This window comes from Atractosteus spatula, chromosome 2 (assembly GCF_055471065.1).
Source record: "Atractosteus spatula isolate fAtrSpa1 chromosome 2, fAtrSpa1.hap1, whole genome shotgun sequence".
In the NCBI taxonomy this organism is placed as follows: domain Eukaryota; kingdom Metazoa; phylum Chordata; class Actinopteri; order Semionotiformes; family Lepisosteidae; genus Atractosteus; species Atractosteus spatula.
In genome coordinates, this window is record NC_142707.1 from 15,860,370 (window position 1) to 15,882,462 (window position 22,093).

Sequence of the window (22,093 nt, forward strand, 5' to 3'; positions counted from 1 at the left end):
GAGAACTACACCCAACGCAAAACAAATACATACAAACGCCCCAAAAAAAACTGATTAGTGGTATAATGATCAGAATACACTGAGACCAAGTATTCCCACAGATCCTAATGTTCACACACCTTTCGTTAACATAAAGGTTAACTTTGGATAACAGTTTAGGGCACCAATCTGCAGCACCTGCAAAATTCATTTCTTGGTGACAAAATCATACAAAACATATTTACTGGTATAATATGAAGTTACTGTTACTGTTACTGTTGTCTCTGTAGAGAGCTATCTAATGTTAGGTTGATGCCGGAGGAAGCAGAATGCAGACATTCCTTTCAGGAAAATTACCTATTGATTATTTTGATTATATTTTGCAGAGTACGCTAAACCATGACAAAACACAAAGCAGTAGGAGTCATGGTGAATTTTGAAAAATAATTCCCAAAATTAAGGTCCTAAAAACTACGTTAGCATTAAGAATGATTGAAGTAAGATGGTCTATGGCAGACAAGACATTAAACAAAATACTATGTCGATCATGTCAGGTCCACAAAAATGTAATGAAGAAGAACTGAAGGAAATTTAAGAAGAAGTCTCTTAAAGGATATACATATCGAACCACATTTTCAGACAAACGTTTGTAAACCTGTTTGAAAAAAGCCTGCAAAAATATATTTCGACAGTAAACTCTTGAGTAGAGTATAATACATTCATCCCTCCACTTTATGATCACTTTATCCATTACAGGGTCATGGGAACTTTGGAGTCTATCCTGGCAAGCAATGGGCACAAGGCAGGATACACCCCGGACAAGATGCTAGTTCTTCTCAGGGCACGTCAGGGTCAGTTGTCCCAGAAGGCAATTAACCTACTAGTATGTACTTTTTTGCTGTTGGTGGAAAATGGAACACCCAGAGAAACCTCCAATAAACATGGGCAAAACACACCAATACCACACAGATAGCACCCTAGTAATTGAGCCTCAGGTCCCTAGAGATGCAAGCCAGTAATGATAACCTCTATTCATAATACAGACAATATTTATTAAGAGAAAAATTAGGCAGAATGTTGCACACAGGGTGCTGGAATACCATTCACACCTCAGTGCCCTGAATAGAGCCATTTCTTGGTACATAAGATATAACTACAGAAATTGTAATTTAATTTAAGTCTTTCTGAGAACTTCCTGTTTGAGAAATGCAGCCCTTAAGTTATTCAGTGCTGGGTAATTCAAATTACTGGCAATAGCATTTATACTTCCAGGGACCAAAAAAATTCAGTCTTGTGAAATTAAAATGGGTCTTTTAGTTCAACCATTTAATTAAATTTGGCTGGCTAGGAGACTTTTAAGCTGCACGTTTCTGAATTTACATCTAAAATGTCATTATAGATATGACATATAATTTATTTCAAAATTAAATCACCAGAAAGGATCATTAAATATTAAACTTCTATTCATGAGACATTCAGATGCCAGTTAATGACTCATCCATGTTTTAATACATTAAAATGGAGGACTTCATGGCCTTACAATACATTTAGAACAGCATTCCCCTGCCAAAGTCAAATAGTTTCATTATATTTATTTTAAATGTACAGTATCTCATGTGATAATCCCTAGAGAGTGTACAGGGAAGTGATATCTGTGGAGGAACATTTGAATTCTGTCTTAACAGCCCTTTCACCGCCTGCTTCTTCGTGCACACAGTAGTTTCTCAGCATCTTGTCATGAACCTCAAATAGCACGTTCTTGTGAAACTGCAAAGTGTCGGGCCCATTGAGGAATTTGCTTCCTGACACCAGAACCCCCCCCCCCCCTTCCTTACTGTTCCAAAGTAAACATTCTCCCCACCTTAGAATCTGAAAGGACATGACCTCACGCAAGGAAACTGACATGGTGGAACAGAAACACTGGGGAAAGAACTACAGTTTTTCCCAAAGGATAATTCTAAGCTATATCCATTTCACGGGAGTTTACATCATAACAACAGATTTCATTGCATCTGTACTCAAAAAATGTTATCACTTAGATTGAACTAAAGGTCCATTAAATATTGTACTTAACTTTGTTTTATTTCAAAATAAAACATTTTACTTATATAACACACAGCAAGCCAAGACCAGTACCCTGCACTTTTCTTTTTCTTGATTGGCAGAGCTTGTTGGGCTGTGTAAGGTTACTCACAATACTCACAGTTTTAAATAATTTTTACACAAAATGTGTAGTTCTTTATATTTTAGAGTAAGAAAGCAGAGGAAATCTTAACCCCAAAGATAACTGCAGGAGAGACTTGACTTTGAGAGACTTGATCAATTTTTGAAAAAACATATTTTATTTATTTTCAAATTAGGAAGAACATAGTGTCCTTTTAAACAGTTATTATAATTACCAATCCATATGATTTTAAATACATCAATTCATATTTTACAAATTACTTTAATGACCCCCCAAAATGAATCTGTGTAGCTTTATTACAACAATGGTGAACTGAAAGCTTCAAAATACAAAGTTCTGTCTGAATTGCAATCTAATCAATAATATATCTGATATATACATTATTCTATTTCTAATTACATGTAATTATTATAACTACATTTTTGAAACGGTAAATATCACATCCCCGACATTTGATAACAATATACAAAAGATATATACAAGAGCTTTTATGATTTACCTTGGCCAGGAGATGACTGAAAAGTCAGCCTACTCTCTGGCAAAAAATATATATGTATATTCAAAAGCAATACTATTCCACATATTGCAAAACGTAACATATACCTAGTTAACAAGGTCAAACCTGAAGCAAAAATTCAGTATTTTATAAAAATACATTTGAAACCAGACCACCTGAGTTTCCACTCCTTTTGGGTTACTCGCATCGAGCCCCCACATCTCATTTCATGAATAAAGATAGGAAACAAGTCTTTTGGTTCTTGTGCTTCTGATTTCTAAGTGCGGACTTCTAATTTCTAAGTCCGAAGTGAATTTGAGTCCCACTGCGATGCTGTTAAGGGGTTCTGCTCAGTGACAGCCACACTCCTCCACCATCATTTCCTCATGATGTCGCAGTACCAGCTCTCCATTCTCGTAATAGAGCATGGAAAGTGGGCCGAGTCTTGTGGGCACACAGGATATACTTGGCACTTTGTCTGGATGGTACAGTTTCACCAGACTCTGCAGGGAGAAAAGAAGATACTTGTTACTACAAATAGAAATTGCCCTATCGTATTAAACACACACCTTAGTGTAGAAGCATTGACATGGTGTGACACGTGTTGGTAGCAAACTTTGTGAAGGTGAATAAAGAATGTTGTTTAAAATCATTGCAGCACTGAAGGTGATAAGTAGTGCATAAATGTGTTGAATGTGCAGAAGTATCTTAATGATGTGAAACTACAAGGATAACATCATTTTTTTCTGATTGATATTTTTTAAGAATCCTATTGCAATGTTTAATAACACTGAAATCTATGGACAAGATATTGATTTAGAGAATTTCAAGTGAATACTTTGGATAACTCGGAGTGTTATGGATTTTTTTAGATTAAAGGAAATTAAATATGAAATATCTTAGATGAAAAGTTCCATTCATAACAGTATTACGTACCTGCATGTATGCATGGTTGGTAGGATTAAATGTCTCGTCCACAGGACAGGGACACTCTCCCTCGCACCTGAAGGCATTGTACCGTTTCGGGTGCACGATCCACTGGTTCCAGCCAATCTGGTCAAAGTCTACCCACATGTCCACCTTCCTACACAGTGGACTCTGGGGGCTCTCAGGTGTGGGAGCGGTGCCCCCAACATTACCGGCCAACTTCACTCTCTCCTGCTCATTCCTGTTCCTCTTCTGTCGCCGGCCTGACTGGTCCCCAGCTTTGTCCAGGGTGATATATTTGGAGTGCTCCACAGTGTGGATAAGGGTTGGCATACCTGTTTCTTCCCTGGAGTGGTTGTGTTTGGAGAAGACCACCATCATGACTCGGTCCACAGTCTTATGGTAGACTTTCCTCTCGCTGCTGCTCTCGGTGCTTTTGGCATGGTGCTTGTGCTGCTGCCCCTGCTCCAGCCTCTGCTTGTGTTCCTCTTCTGGCACTTCATGGAGGGGATCCCCTATGACTGCTGCTTCCTCTCCGTTCACAAAACTCTCCCCCTGGTGGAGCCAGTACTTGAGCAGGGCTGTGACGTTGAAGATTTTCCAGGATGACTTAGTGTCAGCTGGAGAGGCACTGAAGCTGCCCAGGAACAAGCGGTCCTGGCACGGCTGGCTATCTGATTCCTCAGCACACTCCTGCTCCCTGGAGTGAAAGATCTCCACTGTCACTCTTTTGGATGCAGAGAAAGAAGGCAGTCTGAAGCGGAGCTCAGACAGCTGGACATCGTCATCAGCAGAGATGGAAGACATGTCAAAAGTGACACTCCATTTATCCCCACTCTGATGGCAGCCTGTAAAACAAAAACAGGAGAAATCAAATATCAGGACAAGACCATACATTAAATGAAAGATTAAAAAAACTATAATGTTTGCTGATTAATGTTTCAGAAATGTTTTTATTTTCAAGAAATTAAAATCTTTCTCATGTAATTGAATCTTTCTGAAAGTCAAATCAGTATGGAAACCTGTCTTTATTCAGTAGACTTAAATTAGGATTATTGCATAAACAATAAAGACGCCAGACACCCGTTCTACTAAAGGTAAATGAGGCGAGCAAGCGAGGAGGATTAAGCTAAATGCTGCAGTATCACTTGAGCGTTCCCAGCAGATGCGCTTGAAAAAACATTGTGCGCACTAACAGACTAAACGTGCCAAATGTCAAAACACGGCAGAATGTATATTGAACTCCTGTGCAGTCACATTTGTAACAGACGTCTGGGCTAACCAATACACACATTCGCAAAAAACTTTAAAGTCTAATAAGCACCCTAACACAGTGTAGGTTGTAAAAGTGAAGATCTGATGAGGATGGATAGATAACCTCTCTATTGACTGATCAAGCGTAAAGTCTGAAACCCTGCTTCCTGGAGTCCATCAGCTGCATAGCAAAGTTTATTGAGACACACGATGATGCTGAACTTAAACAGGCATCTCGAACACATTACAAGTAATCCTAAAACCTAATTTATGTATATAAAATAACAAGAATACAGAAAAAGAATACTTACGGCATTGGCTATCAGTACACTAACAATCACCCACAGACGTTTATTAACAATAAAACAGAAAACATGAATATGGCTATCGCGGCACTGTCAATCAGCTATAGACGTTTGTTGTCGTAAATTCTTGGTGTTAACCCAAAGACAACCACTTTGGCACAATTTAAACAAGAGTATTAATCTATTATAAAACGACTTACTTTTTGCTACCAGGCTCAGTATCGAATTGGATTCCTTTAGAACGGGGTTGTCCTCGGCTTGACCCGCTGCTGCCGCTGCTGCTCCGCGGTAGCGGTAGAGGTGCATCATGTACCTCGGATACCTGCTCTTGTGTTGAGACCCCCTGTATCGCAAAGCGGGAGCAACCGTAGCATTGGAGACAGAGCTATTGCCATCTAAGGTGGGATGTACCTCAACACCATACATGTCCCCGTCTTCCATTGTGTCCGTTACCGGAACAGGGTCCGTAGTGACGACTCCTGTCCAAAACACACCAAGTCCGCCGAGGAAGAAAATGAAAATGTGATGTTCCATATTCTGGGTTTTGTAGTTGTGCTTGTAGACTTGCCTGGGAAAGAGAGCAGCTTGCTTCTTGTCCCTTGCTTGTCTTCAGCTCAAGTGAAAGTGTGGGTAGGCTTGGCTAGAAGACCATTTATAGCAGACAGTTGGTCTTTGATGAACCTCCCCATCAACAGTTCTTTGATGTTCCTGGACGGCTATTCCTTTCCATTTAAAGGCCACACCTGTCAAGTTCATTGTCTTAGAAGACAGTCCTCTTTTCTTATTCATAAGCAACAAAGCAGGTATCGTTTGTATGATTAAGACAGGTGAACAACGCATTTATGAAATAAATGATAGAAGTATAGAAACATGCTAATGAAAGCTTTTGATTGTGATGAGAGCTAGCCGTGGATCCGTTCATTATTTGGAGATCTAATAAAATTTACATTCAGTTTTTATAATTCGAAAAAAGATTAAAATAAACTCGTTATCAACACAGGTACTCAAACCCAAGTGTTCGTAATTAAACGCACTAATATTGTTTTCCAAAAAGTATATTATTGCTGATAAAGGTTGGAAGCACAGGAATAAGCACGAAAAAGATTAAACTTATCACTTAAGGTTATTCTTTGAATGAATATCAGTGGAGTTCGGAACCTTTTTTTCTTTTTTTTAAGAAGTGAAAATGAGCTCCCTAAAGGGACAATTTGATCAATGCATCTATTTTGCATTTGCGATTTACAAAAACAAAACCCTTGCAACAAGAAATACATCTCTCTCGGGTGAAGTTCCTGCCAAAAACGTTGATTTTCCCTCTCAAAACTGATGACAAAACAAACTGAGCCTTTAGTTCGTTCAGTATTAATCACTGTAGGATGAGATACACAGGCAGTTTACCGCTGAGGAGCATTAAGGTGATCACCTTCTATTGATCCTTAACGCTTCTTTATTGTACACATTGTCCACACCATATACTTACTGACCCACAACGTCATTGTACACACAATAAACACACTTTACAGTGTCGGTGCTTTGATGTCCAAAGGTATCAAACAGCTGGAAAAAGATCACAAAGATCAAACAATAAATCTTCCTGTGCGCTTAAACTCGCTCAGAACTTGGATGCTTCTTCAAACGCATAAAATACTTCTAGAACCTCAAAAGCTCTCTAACACCACGATTTTGAAATACCTTAAAATGTCTCAAATGGGCTGCGAGGTAGCCGCCTAGAACACCACCTTACAGTTCTATTTTTTTTATTTGTTTCTGCAACAGTGTTTTTAACTTTTACAGACTAAGCCAGTCCCACAGATTTCATATGAATTCAAAAGCGTTTAAAGGTTCATGCGAGGACGCAGAATACTGCATCTTCATTATCTGTTAGGCTACAATAAAAGTTTAATAACTACAGAAATGTGTTCATATATACTATCTGAATGCTTAGCAGTGATTTTTTTCTCTTAGTGATAATAGTGGGTTCACAAACAAAAACTACCGAATTACACAGTTTAAACATCATGCTTTGCGAACTATCGGAGATACTACACAGCTACCGTAAGAATATGTGATAAAATTACAGACGAAATTAATTACACTCTTAGCAAACGCTTTAAATGGCAAATTCAAATTATCACTCTAATTTTGCTAATTAGCTACTTCTCTCGGGATCAACGGAGGGATTTAAAAGATGTTTGTTTTAGCTGCATAATGCCACCAACCTCTCTCTATTCAAATAAAGAGTAGATAAAAGAGTCAAATCGTGTTTCAGGTCAGACGTGCATACATAATGAACATTTAAAAATGTCTACAAAATCCAATTCTTACCTCTATTCATTTTTTTCCGTCATTATGTATTTGATCATTTAAAGATTCCAAACGAACACAATTAAACTAAACGTTTTAAACATTAAGCCCCGAGCTTTTTAATTTTGAGGTATTTTTAACTTAGTGCTACAAACCTATCTGAAATGTAGATAATTAAATAATATTCCATCTTTTACAAATATTTATAATTTTGTGAGATTTTGTTATGTACACCTTACTTGTAAATGTTGACTATTTTTTACAAAAAGTACACAGCAAGCTAAATAAAAATCAAGTTACTCCACGAACCAGTCATTTCACTTAATTTAAACAGTCGTTGTCATCTTCTGAGAAAAACGCATTTTCCACTTTTTTAATTCAATTCATCTTGTCTGATTCAAACACTGTCTATATAAATGAATAAAACTAATTAAGATTAAATCTATAAAGCGCCAGAGCTTCTTACTTTCATGTTTAATTTGTTGCGAATATTCTATACAATGTTTGAAAACATACCTTCTCAATAAAGCCGACTCTTGTTAAAACAATGTTTCAATGAAAAAATCTCTGGATTTGGAACAAAAGAGTATCACTATATCCTCCTTCTATAGTACATTAGCGTTGCATTTGAATATAAAGTATCGAAGCTGTTTTTCACGGTAAGAAGACGGAGTTTCTTACACGTCAGAAAGAAGCTTTTGAAGATCAAGGAGGCGATTAAGATTTATCAGATGAATACAGCCATTAAGAATGGTACATGGAAGAAACGCTTTAACAGCATTATACTGTGACATAAGTATTTAAGCTAGAGAGTCGATATTTTATTAAAATATCAATTGATCCTTTTGATTGCATTAATTAACTATTACCAAACGAACTGATGAAACGAAAATCCTATGGTCTCGTTTGAGATCCTTTTGTTCGTAGAAAAAAAAGCTCCTCTCGCCCTCTTGCGGTGTAACCTTTTAACTACATTACTAAAGCTGAATCATGAAATCAAGGGGACTCCAAAAACAGCAACGCAGAGAACATGAACAATAGCACAGATCAAAGAATCGCATTCATTGTAAACGATCACATTAGGGAGTCCCTATAGGGCACATTTGTTGTCTGTTTCTTCATCCACCCTGGCCCATTCATTGATAGCTAGAGTGGAATTCATATTATCATTGGTTTTAGATTATTGATGTTGCCAAGTCTCTGTAGAGTAAAGAGTAGGGGTGTAATACCGGCGTCCTAGCCAAATTTACCATTGTCCCTTACCAATCATGGCCTCCTAATAATCCCCATCTATGAATTGGCTTCATTACTCTGCTCTCCTCCCCACTGATAGCTGATGTGTAGTGATTGTTCTGGTGAATGCTGCACATTGGTAGTGGTAGAGGGGAGTCCCCATTACCTGTAATTGGCTTTGAGTGCAGTGTCAAGAAAGCACTATATAAGTGTAAGCAATTATTATTATTCTTATTATCATTGGTTTAGGTTACTGATGTTGCCAAGTCTCTGCTCTTTGGGGGTTATACATTTAAAAAACATGGTAGACTACAGCCCTCCCCAGCCAGGGTATAAGGTATGTCCTCCCTGATCAAATACACAGTCCTAGCAGTATTAATGCACAGACCTACAATCGTTCTGACTGGTTATTTCAGGTGTGACAACTGAAGAAGGCTCCACAGTCAAAACATTGTGTCCAATTTCTTTTCCTTTCAGCATGGAATAAGCCCTTTACCTGTTCCTTAAATAAAAATAATACTACATATTAGAAATGCATAATTAGCAAACGGAACGTGAATCAGCATTAATGTTTTTTTCATTTTCTTTGGTTGCATATATCATGGCTCTCTAATTAAAATTAGTGGCTGCCTTCTCTTGAACCAGATATTCCAGGCAAGATAGTAAGCGATGTTTAACACATGACCTTGGTCATATGTTTCCTAAAGACAGGGGTGATACCCATGGATGTGTGAATTATTAATGTAGTGTCCATAAATTGAAAGGGTGATAAAACTGAACCAAGTAATTTATATTAACTAGTCTAATTAGAGTTCAATTATGTATATGCTTATGAAAATAATTATCAGAACTAACTATAGGGTCACCTGTGTGGAAATAAGTTCCTATGGAATAGTTAAGATGGAAAAGGTGGGTTTCGTCACACTTAACTTACTTGTCTGAGTCATTTAAACAATCAACAACAGAAATGGAAACACAGAGTGTGTATGATACGATGTATTAAGAGTTTCAGGAGGCTTTTGTTCAAATTATCCAAAAAGGGTTAATACCTCATGACAAATTCAGGAATTATATTGTTATAATAGTTTAATAATCCAATATACAGTACATGCATCCATTTGTGTAACATTGTTACAAAAATATAAATCTAAAATGTGAAGCAAAACACATTGCAAGTTACTACAATCCAATTTAAAGACATAAACTGACAAAATAAATTCTGAAATGGTGACATAATTTATTGGATTTCATATCCAAATACTCAACCATTATCCACAGGATATAAACCAACCTTTACTGATTGAGAGCTTCAAACTTGCAAAGCTTTGTCTGAGTTGTAAATAATAACCAATAAAATATATGTATATCTAATATACAAAGTATTTACAATTCTTCTTTATAATTACATGTAATTATTAGAAACTATATTTAAAAAAACATATATTGCATCTCTGACATTTGATAAATGTTCACTTAAAGTTTACACAAGAAAAAATCAAATACAAGAACTTTTCACCTTTACGATTCACTTTTCCAGGATATTAATGAAAAGTCAGTTTACTCTCTGCGAAAAAACAGATTCAAAAACAACATTATTCCACAGAAATTGTTTAAAGTAACCCATACCTAGTTAGCAAGGATAAACCTGAAGCAAAAAGTGCAGTATTTCATAAAAATACTTCTCAGTCCATTTCAGACTGCTTTAGTTTCTATTTCTTCTGGCTTACTCAGACCAAGCCTCTGTGGCTCATTTCATGAATAAATATAGGAAATGAGTCTCCTGAGTCTTGTGCTTCTGATTTCTAAGTGAGTCCGAAGTGAATTTGAGTCCCTCTGCGATGTCGTTAAGGGGTTCTGCTCAGTGACAGCCACACTCCTCCACCATCATTTCCTCATGATGTCGCAGTACCAGCTTTCCATTCTCGTAATAGAGCATGGAAAGTGGGCTGAGTCTTGTGGGCACGCAGGATATACTTGGCACTTTGTCTGGATGGTACAGTTTCACCAGACTCTGCAGGGAGAAAAGAAGATGCTTGTTACTACAAATAGAAATTGCCCTATCGTATTAAACACACACTTTAGTGTAGAAGCTTTGACACAGTACAGTACATAACACGTGTTAGTAGCAAACTATGTGAAGGTGAATAAAGAACGTTGTTTAAAATCATTGCAGCACTGAAGGTGATAAGTAATGCATAAATGTGTAGAATGTACAGAAGTATCTTAGTGATGTGAAACTACAAGAATAACATAATTTTTTCCTGATATATATTTTTTAAGAATCCTACTGAAATCTGTGGAGAAGATATTGATTAAGAGAATTTCAAGTGAATACTTTGGATAACTCAGAGTGTTATGAATTTTTTAGATTAAAGGAAATTAATTATATAATATCTTGGATGAAAAATTCCATTCATAACAGTATTACGTACCTGCATGTATGCATGGTTGGTAGGATTAAATGTTTCGTCCACAGGACAGGGACACTCTCCCTCGCACCTGAAGGCATTGTACCGTTTCGGGTGCACAATCCACTGGTTCCAGCCAATCTGGTCAAAGTCTACCCACATGTCCACCTTCCTGCAAAGTGGACTCTGGGGGCTTTCAGGTGTGGGAGCGGTGCCCCCAACATTACTGGCCAACTTCACTCTCTCCTGCTCATTCCTGTTCCTCTTCTGTCGCCGGCCTGACTGGTCTCCAGCTTTGTCCAGGGTGATATATTTGGAGTGCTCCACAGTGTGGATAAGGGTTGGCATGCTTGTTTCTTCCCTGGAGTGGTTGTGTTTGGAGAAGACCACCATCATGACTCGGTCCACAGTCTTATGGTAGACTTTCCTCTCCCTGCTGCTCTTGGTGCTGTTGACATGGTGCTTGTGCTGCTGCCCCTGCTCCTGCCTCTCCTTGTGTTCCTCTTCTGGCACTTCATGAAGGGGATCCCCTATGACTGCTGCCTCCTCTCCGTTCACAAAACTCTCCCCCTGGTGGAGCCAGTACTTGAGTAGGGCTGTGATGTTGAAGATTTTCCAGGACGAGTTAATGTCAGCTGGAGAGGCACTGAAGCTGCCCAGGAACAAGCGGTCCTGGCACGGCTGGCTATCTGATTCCTCTGCACACTCCTGCTCCCTGTAGTGAAAGATCTCCACCATCACTCTTTTGGATGCAGAGAAAGAAGGCAATCTGAAGCGGAGCTCAGACAGCTGGACATTGTCATCAGCAGAGATGGAAGACATGTCAAAAGTGACACTCCATTTATCCCCACTCTGATGGCAGCCTGTAAAACAAAAACAGGAGAAATCAAATATCAGAACAAGACCATACATTAAATGAAACATTAAAAAAAACTATAATGTTTGCTGATTAATGTTTCAGAAATGTTTTTATTTTCATGAAATTAAAATCTTTCTCATGTAAATGAATCTTTCTGAAAGTCAAATCAGTATGGAAACCTGTCTTTATTCAGTAGACTTAAATTAGGATTATTGCATAAACAATAAAGACGCCAGACATCCGTTCTACTAAAGGTAAATGAGGCGAGCAAGCGAGGAGGATTGAGCTAAATGCTGTACAGTATCACTTGAGCGTTCCCAGCAGATGCGCGTGAATAAACATTGTGCGCACTAACAGACTAAACGTGCCAAATGTCAAAACACGGCAGAATGTATATTGAACTCCTGTGCAGTCACATTTGTAACAGACGTCTGGGCTAACCAATACACACATTCGCAAAAAACTTTAAAGTCTAATAAGCACCCTAACACACTGTAGGTTGTAAAAGAGAAGATCTGATGAGGGTGGATAGATAACCTCTCTATTGACTGATCAAGCGTAAAGTCTGAAACCCTGCTTCCTGGAGTCCATCAGCTGCATAGCAAAGTTTATTGAGACACACGATGATGCTGAACTTAAATAGGCGTCTCGAACACATTACAAGTAATCCTAAAACCTAATTTATGTATATAAAATAACAAGAATATACAGAAAAAGAATACTTACGGCACTGGCTATCAGTACACTAACAATCACCCACAGACGTTTATTAACAATAAAATAAAACGACTTACTTTTTGCCACCAGGCTCAGTATCGAATTGGATTCCTTTAGAACGGGGTTGTCCTCGGCTTGACCCGCTGCTGCCGCTGCTGCTCCGACCCCGCCAGCGGATTTGACGGAGCGGTAGAGGTGCATCATGTACCTCGGATACCTGCTCTTGTGTTGAGACCCCCTGTATCGCAAAGCAGGAGCAACTGTAGCATTGGAGACAGAGCTATTGCCATCTAAGGTGGGATGTACCTCAACACCATACATGTCCCCGTCTTCCATTGTGTCCGTTACCGGAACAGGGTCGGTAGTGACGATTCCTGTCCAAAGCACACCAAGTCCGCCGAGGAAGAAAATGAAAATGTGATGTTCCATATTCTGGGTTTTGTAGTTGTGCTTGTAGACTTGCCTGGGAAAGAGAGCAGCTTGCTTCTTGTCCCTTGCTTGTCTTCAGCTCAAGTGAAAGTGTGGGTATCTTGGCTAGAAGACCATTTATAGCAGACAGTTGGTCTTTGATGAACCTCCCCATCAACAGTTCTTTGATGTTCCTGGACAGCTATTCCTTTCCATTTAAAGGCCACACCTGTCAAGTTCATTGTCTTAGAAGACAGTCCTCTTTTCTTATTCATAAGCAACAAAGCAGGTATCGTTTGTATGATTAAGACAGGTGAACAACGCATTTATGAAATAAATGATAGAAGTATAGAAACATGCTAATGAAAGCTTTTGATTGTGATGAGAGCTAGCCGTGGATCCGTTCATTATTTGGAGATCTAATAAAATTTACATTCAGTTTTTATAATTCGAAAAAAGATTAAAATAAACTCGTTATCAACACAGGTACTCAAACCCAAGTGTTCGTAATTAAACGCACTAATATTGTTTTCCAAAAAGTATATTATTGCTGATAAAGGTTGGAAGCACAGAAATAAGCACGAATAAGATTAAACTTGTTATCACTTAAGGTTATTCTTTAAATGAATATCAGTGGAGTTCGGAACCTTTTTTTTAAGAAGTGAAATTGAGCTACTTAAAGGGAAAATTTGATCAATGCATCTATTTTGCATTTGCGATTTACAAAAACAAAACCCTTGCAACAAAAAATACATCTCTCTCGGGTGAAGTTCCTGCCAAAAACGTTGATTTTCTCTCTCAAAATTGATGACAAAACAAACTGAGCCTTTAGTTCGTTCAGTATTAATCACTGTAGGATGAGATACACAGGCAGTTTACCGCTAAGGAGCATTAAGGTGATCACCTTCTATTGATCCCTAACGCTTCTTTATTGTACACATTGTCCACACCATATACTTACTGACCCACAACGTCATTGTACACACAATAAACACACTACAGTGTCGGTGCTTTGATGTCCGAAGGTATCAAACAGCTGGAAAAAGATCACAAAGATCAAACAAATCTTCCTGTGCGCTTAAACTCGCTCAGAACTTGGGTGCTTCTTCAAACGCGTAAAATATTTCTAGCACCTCAAAAGCTCTTACACCAAGATTTTGAAATACTGTAAAATGTCTCAAATGGGCTGCGAGGTAGCCGCTTAGAACACCACCTTATAGTTGTATTCTTTCGATGCGTGTCTGCAACAGTGTTTCTAATGTTTACAGACTAGGGCAGTGCCACAGATTTCAAATGAATGGTTTATGCAAGGATTTACTGCATCTTCATTATCTGTTAGGCTACAATGAAAGATTAGTAAGTACAGAAATGTGCTCATATATACAATCTGAATGCTTAGCAGTGATTTTTGTCTCTTACTGATAGTAGTGGGTTCACAAACAAAAACAAAAACAAAAACTACCGGATTACACAGTTGAAAAACCATGCTTTGTAAACTCTCGGAGATACCACATAGCTACCGTAAGAATATGTGAATATGTAAATCATTTAATTACACTCTTAGCAAATGCTTTAAAAGGTCGAATTCAAAGTATCGGCACAATCACTCTACTTTTGCTAATTGGCTACTTCTCTCAGGATCAACAGAGCGATTTTAAAGATTTTTGATTTAGCTTCACAATACCACCAACCTCTCTCTATTCAAATAGACTAGATAAAAGAATCAAATCGTGTTTAAGGGCAGATATGTGCATATATAATGAATATTAAAAAATATCTGCAAAGTCAAATTCCTACCACTGTTGAATTTTACCGTCAACAGTGTTACATATTTGATCCATAAGTGATTACAAACTAATTATACAATTAAACTAAACATTTGAAACGTTTTAAACATTAAGCACCGAGCTTTTTAATTTTGGGGGTATTTTTAACGCCCTGCTACCAACCTATCTGTAATATAGATAAATAATATTCCGTCGTCTAAAAATATTTATCATTTTATGAGATTTTGTCATGGGCACCTTACTTATTTGTAAATGTTGACCATTTGTTAGAAAATGTACACAGTAAGCTAAATAAAAATCAAGTTACTCCACGAACCAGTCATTTCACTGAATTAAAACAGTCGTTATCATCTTCCGAGAAAAACGCATTTCAAACATTTTTAACTCAGTTCATCTTGTATGATTCAAGTACTCTCTATATAAATGAATAAAACGAATCAAGTTTAAATCTTTAAAACGCCAGAGCTTCTTAATTTCAGGTTTAATTTGTTGCGATTATTTTAGTCAATGTTTGAAAAAATACCTTCTCAATAAAGCCGACACTTGTTAAAACAAAGTTTCATTAAAAAAGTATTTGGATTTGGAACAAAAAAACATCATTATAATCTCTTTCTATAGTACATGCCCCGCGTTGTATTTTTAATCTAAATTATCAAACCTGTTTTTCACGGTAAGAAGCTAGAATTTCTAACATGTCAGAAACTGTTGAAGATCAAGGGGGCGATCAAGATTCATCAGATGGATACAGCCATTAATAATAATAATAATAATAATAATAATAATAATAATAATAAACTTTATTTTATATAGCGCCTTTAAAGGTGGCTTCTTAAAGCGCTTTACAGGATGACAATAACAATAAATAAGAAGAATACAACAATAAATAAGAAGAATACACAAGATAAGACACAATTACAATATATAGAGGAGACCGTGGATGGTGGTACTAAGAAGAGCAGAGGGGTGAAGAATGGAACCAGTTAAGTAAAGGCTTTTCTGAAGGAGAGAGTTTTGAGTCTGGATTTGAAGGAGTTTAGAGAAGGTGACTCTCTGATATCCTTGGGCAAAGAGTTCCAGAGCTTGGGGGCATAACAGGAGAAGGCCCTGTCACCCATACAATGTAGACGGGCTTGGGGGACAGTAAGGAGGGCAGAATTTGAGGTTGAGAGGTGGGGAGTAGGGCAATAATAGTTCAGACAGGTACTGAGGTGCCAAGCCATGCAGAGCTTTATAGGTAAACATGAGGATTTTAAAGTCTACACGGAATTTGACATGACAGAAACGCTTTAACAACATTATAATGTGACATAAGTATTTAAGCTACAGAGCCGAAATTTTAATAAAATGTCAATTGATCCTTTGATCGCATTAATTAACTATTACCAAACGAACCGATGAACCGAAAGTCATCCGGTGTCGTTTGTGATTCTTTAGTTCTTAAAAAAAAAGCTTCTCTCGCCCTATTGCGGTGTAACCTTTTAATTACATTCCTAAAGCTAAATCATGAAATCAAGGGGACTCCAGAAACAAAAACGCAGAGAACATGAACAATAGCAGAGATCAAAGAATCGCAATTCAATGTAAATGATCACCTTAGGAAGTCCCTATAGGGCACATTTGTTGCCTGTTACTTCATCCACCTGGCCCATTCATTGATAGCTTGAGTGGAATTCATATTATAAATTCCTGCACCAGCAGGGGGTGCTCACCCTGCGGTCCATGTGGGTCCTAATGCCCCAGTATAGTGATGGGTCACTATACTGTAAACAGGCGCCGTCCTTCGGATGAGACTTAAAACTGAGGTCCTGACTCTCTGTGGTCATTAAGAATCCCATCGTGTTTCTCTAAGAGTAGGGGTGTAACACCGGCGTCCTAGCCAAATTTACCATTGGCCCTTACCAATCATGGCCTCCTAATAATCCCCATCTATGAATTGGCTTCATTACTCTTCTCTCCTCCCCACTGATAGCTGATGTGTGGTGAGTGTTCTGGTGCACTATGGCTGCCGTAGCATCGTCCAGTTGAATGCTGCACATTGGTAGTGGTAGAGGGGAGTTCCCATTACCTGTAAAGGGCTTTGAGTGGAGTGTCCAGAAAGCACTATATAAGTGTAAGCAATTATTATTATTATTATTATTAATATTATTATCATTGGTTTAGATTATTGATGTTGCCAAGTCTCTGCTCTTTGGGGGTTATACATTTAAAAAACATGGTAGACTCCAGCCCTCCCCAGCCAGGGTATAAGGTATGTCCTCCCTGATCAAATACACAGTCCTAGCAGTATTAATGCACAGACCTACAATCATTCTGACTGGTTATTTCAGGTGTGACAACTGAAGAAGGCTCCACAGTCAAAACATTGTATCCCTTTTCTTTTCCTTTCAGCATGGAATAAGCCTTTACCTGTTCCTTAAATAAAAATAATACTACATATTAGAAATGCATAGTTAGCAAACTGAATGTGAATCAGCATTAATGTTTTTTTCATTTTCTTTGGTTGCATATATCATGGCTCTCTAATTAAAATTAGTGGCTGCCTTCTCTTGAACCAGATATTCCAGGCAAGATAGTAAGCGATGTTTAACACATGACCTTGGTCATATGTTTCCTAAAGACAGGGGTGATACCTATGGATGTGTGAATTATTAATGTAGTGTCCATAAATTGAAAGGGTGATAAAACTGAACCAAGTAATTTATATTAACTAGTCTAGTTAGAGTTCAATTGTGTATATGCTTATGAAAATAATTATCAGAACTAACTATAGGGTCACCTGTGTGGAAATAAGTTCCTATGGAATAGTTAAGATGGAAAAGGTGGGTTTCGTCATGCTTAACTTACTTGTCTGAGTCATTTAAACAATCAACAACAGAAATGGAAACACAGAGTGTGTATGATACGATGTATTGAGAGTTTCAGGAGGCTTTTGTTCAAATTATCCAAAAAGGACAAATTCAGGAATTTTATTGTTACAATAGTTTAATAATGCAATATACAGTACATGCATCCATTTGTGTAACATTGTTACAAAAATATAAATCTAAAATGTGAAGCAAAACACATTGCAAGTTACTACAATCCAATTTAAAGACATAAACTGACAAAATAAATTCTGAAATGGTGACATAATTTATTGGATTTCATATCCAAATACTCAACCATTATCCACAGGATATAAACCAACCTTTACTGACTGAGAGCTTCAAACTTGCAAAGCTTTGTCCGAGTTGTAAATAATAACCAATAAAATATATGTATATCTAATATACAAAGTATTTACAATTCTTCTTTATAATGACATGTAATTATTAGAAACTATATTTAAAAAAACATATATTGCATCTCTGACATTTGATAAATGTTCACTTAAAGTTTACACAAGAAAAAATCAAATACAAGAGCTTTTCACCTTTACGATTCACTTTTCCAGGATATTAATGAAAAGTCAGTTTACTCTCTGCGAAAAAACAGATTCAAAAACAACATTATTCCACAGAAATTGTTTAAAGTAACCCATACCTAGTTAGCAAGGATAAACCTGAAGCAAAAAGTGCAGTATTTCATAAAAATACTTCTCAGTCCATTTCAGACTGCTTTAGTTTCTATTTCTTCTGGCTTACTCAGACCAAGCCTCTGTGGCTCATTTCATGAATAAATATAGGAAATGAGTCTCCTGAGTCTTGTGCTTCTGATTTCTAAGTGAGTCCGAAGTGAATTTGAGTCCCTCTGCGATGTCGTTAAGGGGTTCTGCTCAGTGACAGCCACACTCCTCCACCATCATTTCCTCATGATGTCGCAGTACCAGCTTTCCATTCTCGTAATAGAGCATGGAAAGTGGGCCGAGTCTTGTGGGCACGCAGGATATACTTGGCACTTTGTCTGGATGGTACAGTTTCACCAGACTCTGCAGGGAGAAAAGAAGATGCTTGTTACTACAAATAGAAATTGCCCTATCGTATTAAACACACACCTTAGTGTAGAAGCTTTGACACAGTACAGTACATAACACATGTGTTGGTAGCAAACTATGTGAAGGAGAATAAAGAATGTTATTTAAAATCATTACAGCACTGAAGGTGATAAGTAATGCATAAATGTATAGAAAAGTACAGAATTATCTTAATTCATAATAAACTACAAGGATAATAAACTACAAGGATAACATCATTTTGTTCTGTGATACATTTTTTTAAAATCCTATTGCAATGTTTTATAGAAATTTGCACTTGTATTTATGTTGAATAAAAGTAGATTCATTCATAACACTGAAATCTGTGGAAAAGGTATCGATTTAGAGAATTTCAAGTGAATACTTTGGATAACTCAGAGTGTTATGGATTTTTTAGATTAAAGGAAATTAAATATATAATATCTTGGATGAAAAATTCCATTCATAACAGTATTACGTACCTGCATGTATGCATGGTTGGTAGGATTAAATGTCTCGTCCACAGGACAGGGACACTCTCCCTCGCACCTGAAGGCATTGTACCGTTTTGGGTGCACGATCCACTGGTTCCAGCCAATCTGGTCAAAGTCTACCCACATGTCCACCTTCCTGCAAAGTGGACTCTTGGGGCTCTCAGGTGTGGAAGCAGTGCCCCCAACATTACTGGCCAACTTCACTCTCTCCTGCTCATTCCTGTTCCTCTTCTGTCGCCGGCCTGACTGGTCTCCAGCTTTGTCCAGGGTAATATATTTGGAGTGCTCCACAGTGTGGATAAGGGTTGGCATACCTGTTTCCTCTCTGGAGTGGTTGTGTTTGGAGAAGACCACCATCATGACTCGGTCCTCAGTCTTATGGTAGACTTTCCTCTCGCTGCTGCTCTCGGTGCTTTTGGCATGGTGCTTGTGCTGCTGCCCCTGCTCCAGCCTCTCCTTGTGTTCCTCTTCTGGCACTTCGTGGAGGGGATCCCCTATGACTGCTGCCTCCTCTCCGTTCACAAAACTCTCCCCCTGGTGGAGCCAGTACTTGAGTAGGGCTGTGATGTTGAAGATTTTCCAGGACGAGTTAGTGTCAGCTGGAGAGGCACTGAAGCTGCCCAGGAACAAGCGGTCCTGGCACGGCTGGCTATCTGACTCCTCGGCACACTCCTGCTCCCTGGAGTGAAAGATCTCCACCGTCACTCTTTTGGATGCAGAGAAAAAAGGCAATCTGAAGCGGAGCTCAGACAGCTGGACATTGTCATCAGCAGAGATGGAAGACATGTCAAAAGTGACACTCCATTTATCCCCATTCTGATGGCAGCCTGTAAAACAAAAACAGGAGAAATCAAATATCAGAACAAGTGCACAATTTAAAAGAAACTTAGAAGTTTGATTACTTCTCACTTAAATACTTAAATACGTATCTTTTTGAAAGACAAATCAGGATGGAAACTTGGTTATACCCAGTAAATTTTAATTAAGATTATTAAGTCATCGTTAAAATTTAAAGACTCCAGATATACCTTCTGCTAAAAGTAAATGAGGCGAGCAAGCTAAGGAGGATTGCGCTAAATGCTGTACAGTATCACTTGAGCGTTTCCAGCAGATGCGCTTGAGTAAACATTGTGCGCACTACTAACAGACTAAACGTGCCGTATGTCAAAACAAGGCAGAATGTATATTGAACTCCTGTTGTCACATTTGTAAGAGACGTCTGGGGCAATACACACACTCACAAAAAACTTTAAAGTCTAATAAGCACTCTAACACTCTGTAGGTTGTAAAGGAGAAGATCTGATAAGGATGGATAGATAACCTCTCTATTGACTGATAAAGCGTAAAGTCTGAAACCCTGCTTCCTCGAGCCCATCAGCTGCATAGCAAAGTTTATTTAGACACACGATGATGCTGAACTTAAGTACAAGTAACCCTAAAACCTAATTTATGTATATACAATAACAAGACTATACAGAAAAAATAATACTTCCGGCGCTGGCTATCAGTACACTAACAATCACTCACAGACATTTATTAACAATAGAAGGAATAAACAGAAAAAGAAAATATGAATATGGCTAACGTGTCAGTGACAATCAGCCATAGACATTTGTTGCCGTAAATTCTTGGTGTTTAACCAAAGACAACTTCTTTTGACACAATTTAAACAAGAGTATTAATTTAATATAAAAAGACTTACTTTTTGCCACCAGGCTCAGTACCGAATTGGATTCCTTTAGAACGGGGTTGTCCTCGGCTTGACCCGCTGCTGCCGCTGCTGCTCCGACCCCGCCAGCGGATTTGACGGAGCGGTAGAGGTGCATCATGTACCTCGGATACCTGCTCTTGTGTTGAGACCCCCTGTATCGCAAAGCGGGAGCAACTGTAGAATAGGAGACAGAGCTATTGCCATCCAAGGTGGGATGTACCTCAACACCATACAGGTCCCCGTCTTCCATTGTGTCCGTTACCGGAACAGGGTCCGTAGTGACGATTCCTGTCCAAAACACACCAAGTCCGCCGAGGAAGAACAGGAAAATGTGATGTTCCATATTCGTGGTTGGTGTTTCTGCTTGTAGAGTCGCTTTGGGAAGAGAGGAGCTTTCTTCTTGTCCCTTGCTTGTCCTCAGCTCAAGTGAACGTGTGGGTAGGCTTGGCTAGAAGACCATTTATAGCAGACAGTTGGTCTTTGATGAACCTCCCCATCAACAGTACTTTGATGTTCCTGGACGGGTATTCCTTTTGCATCAAAAGATCAAGCCTGACAAGTTTATAGTCTTACAAGGCAGTCCTCTTTTCTTATTCATAAGTAAGAATGTCTTGATCATTTGTAATAGTAATGCAACTCTGCGATAGACTTATAAAAAATATATAAAAGTATGGCTATAGGCTAAAAAAAAGCTTATGATTATGCTGAGAACTGTCCGTGGGTGCAAGTTTATTATTTATTCATCAGATAAAAATGAAATTCAGATTTTAGAATTTGAAAAAGTGCACGTGAACTCATTATCAACAACCGTTTTCAGATCCACTGTGCTTACACGCACTATACCGTTTTTCAAAATGTTTTTCAGTTGATAAAACTAGGTTGCACAGGAATCAACACGAAAAACATGCAACTTGCTATTGTTTATTAGCATCACTTAGCAATTTGAGCCTTTAACATTTTTCCCCTAAATAAAGAGAAACCTTTAAATACGTTTTAGTGGAGTTTGAAAATGTTATATTTTCCTGTAAAGGTGGAAAAAAAGAATATTTTCGAGAGCTCCGAAATCGGAAAATTTGATAAATACGTCCATAGGCA

General features: G+C 38.1%; 3 protein-coding genes across 3 annotated transcripts; all 3 read right to left on the reverse strand.

Moving 5' to 3' along the window:
• Positions 1 to 2,298: 2,298 nt before the first annotated feature.
• Positions 2,299 to 5,680, reverse strand: LOC148839363 (nodal homolog 2-A-like). Its single transcript, XM_088904796.1, has 3 exons — positions 5,347 to 5,680; positions 3,597 to 4,435; positions 2,299 to 3,163 (listed from the first exon to the last, which is right to left on the reverse strand). The coding sequence occupies exons 1-3, from the start codon at positions 5,678 to 5,680 to the stop codon at positions 3,011 to 3,013; spliced, it is 1,326 nt and encodes a 441-aa protein (XP_088760922.1). The 3' UTR covers positions 2,299 to 3,010.
• Positions 5,681 to 10,541: 4,861 nt separating this feature from the next.
• On the reverse strand, positions 10,542 to 13,096 carry LOC148839364 (nodal homolog 2-A-like). Its single transcript, XM_088904806.1, has 3 exons — positions 12,745 to 13,096; positions 11,116 to 11,954; positions 10,542 to 10,694 (listed from the first exon to the last, which is right to left on the reverse strand). Exons 1-3 carry the CDS (start codon positions 13,094 to 13,096, stop codon positions 10,542 to 10,544), a joined length of 1,344 nt encoding a protein of 447 aa, XP_088760932.1.
• Positions 13,097 to 18,616: 5,520 nt separating this feature from the next.
• LOC148839365 (nodal homolog 2-A-like) lies at positions 18,617 to 21,341 on the reverse strand. The gene is made up of 3 exons (XM_088908722.1): positions 20,990 to 21,341; positions 19,276 to 20,114; positions 18,617 to 18,769 (listed from the first exon to the last, which is right to left on the reverse strand). The coding sequence occupies exons 1-3, from the start codon at positions 21,339 to 21,341 to the stop codon at positions 18,617 to 18,619; spliced, it is 1,344 nt and encodes a 447-aa protein (XP_088764848.1).
• Positions 21,342 to 22,093: the final 752 nt, after the last annotated feature.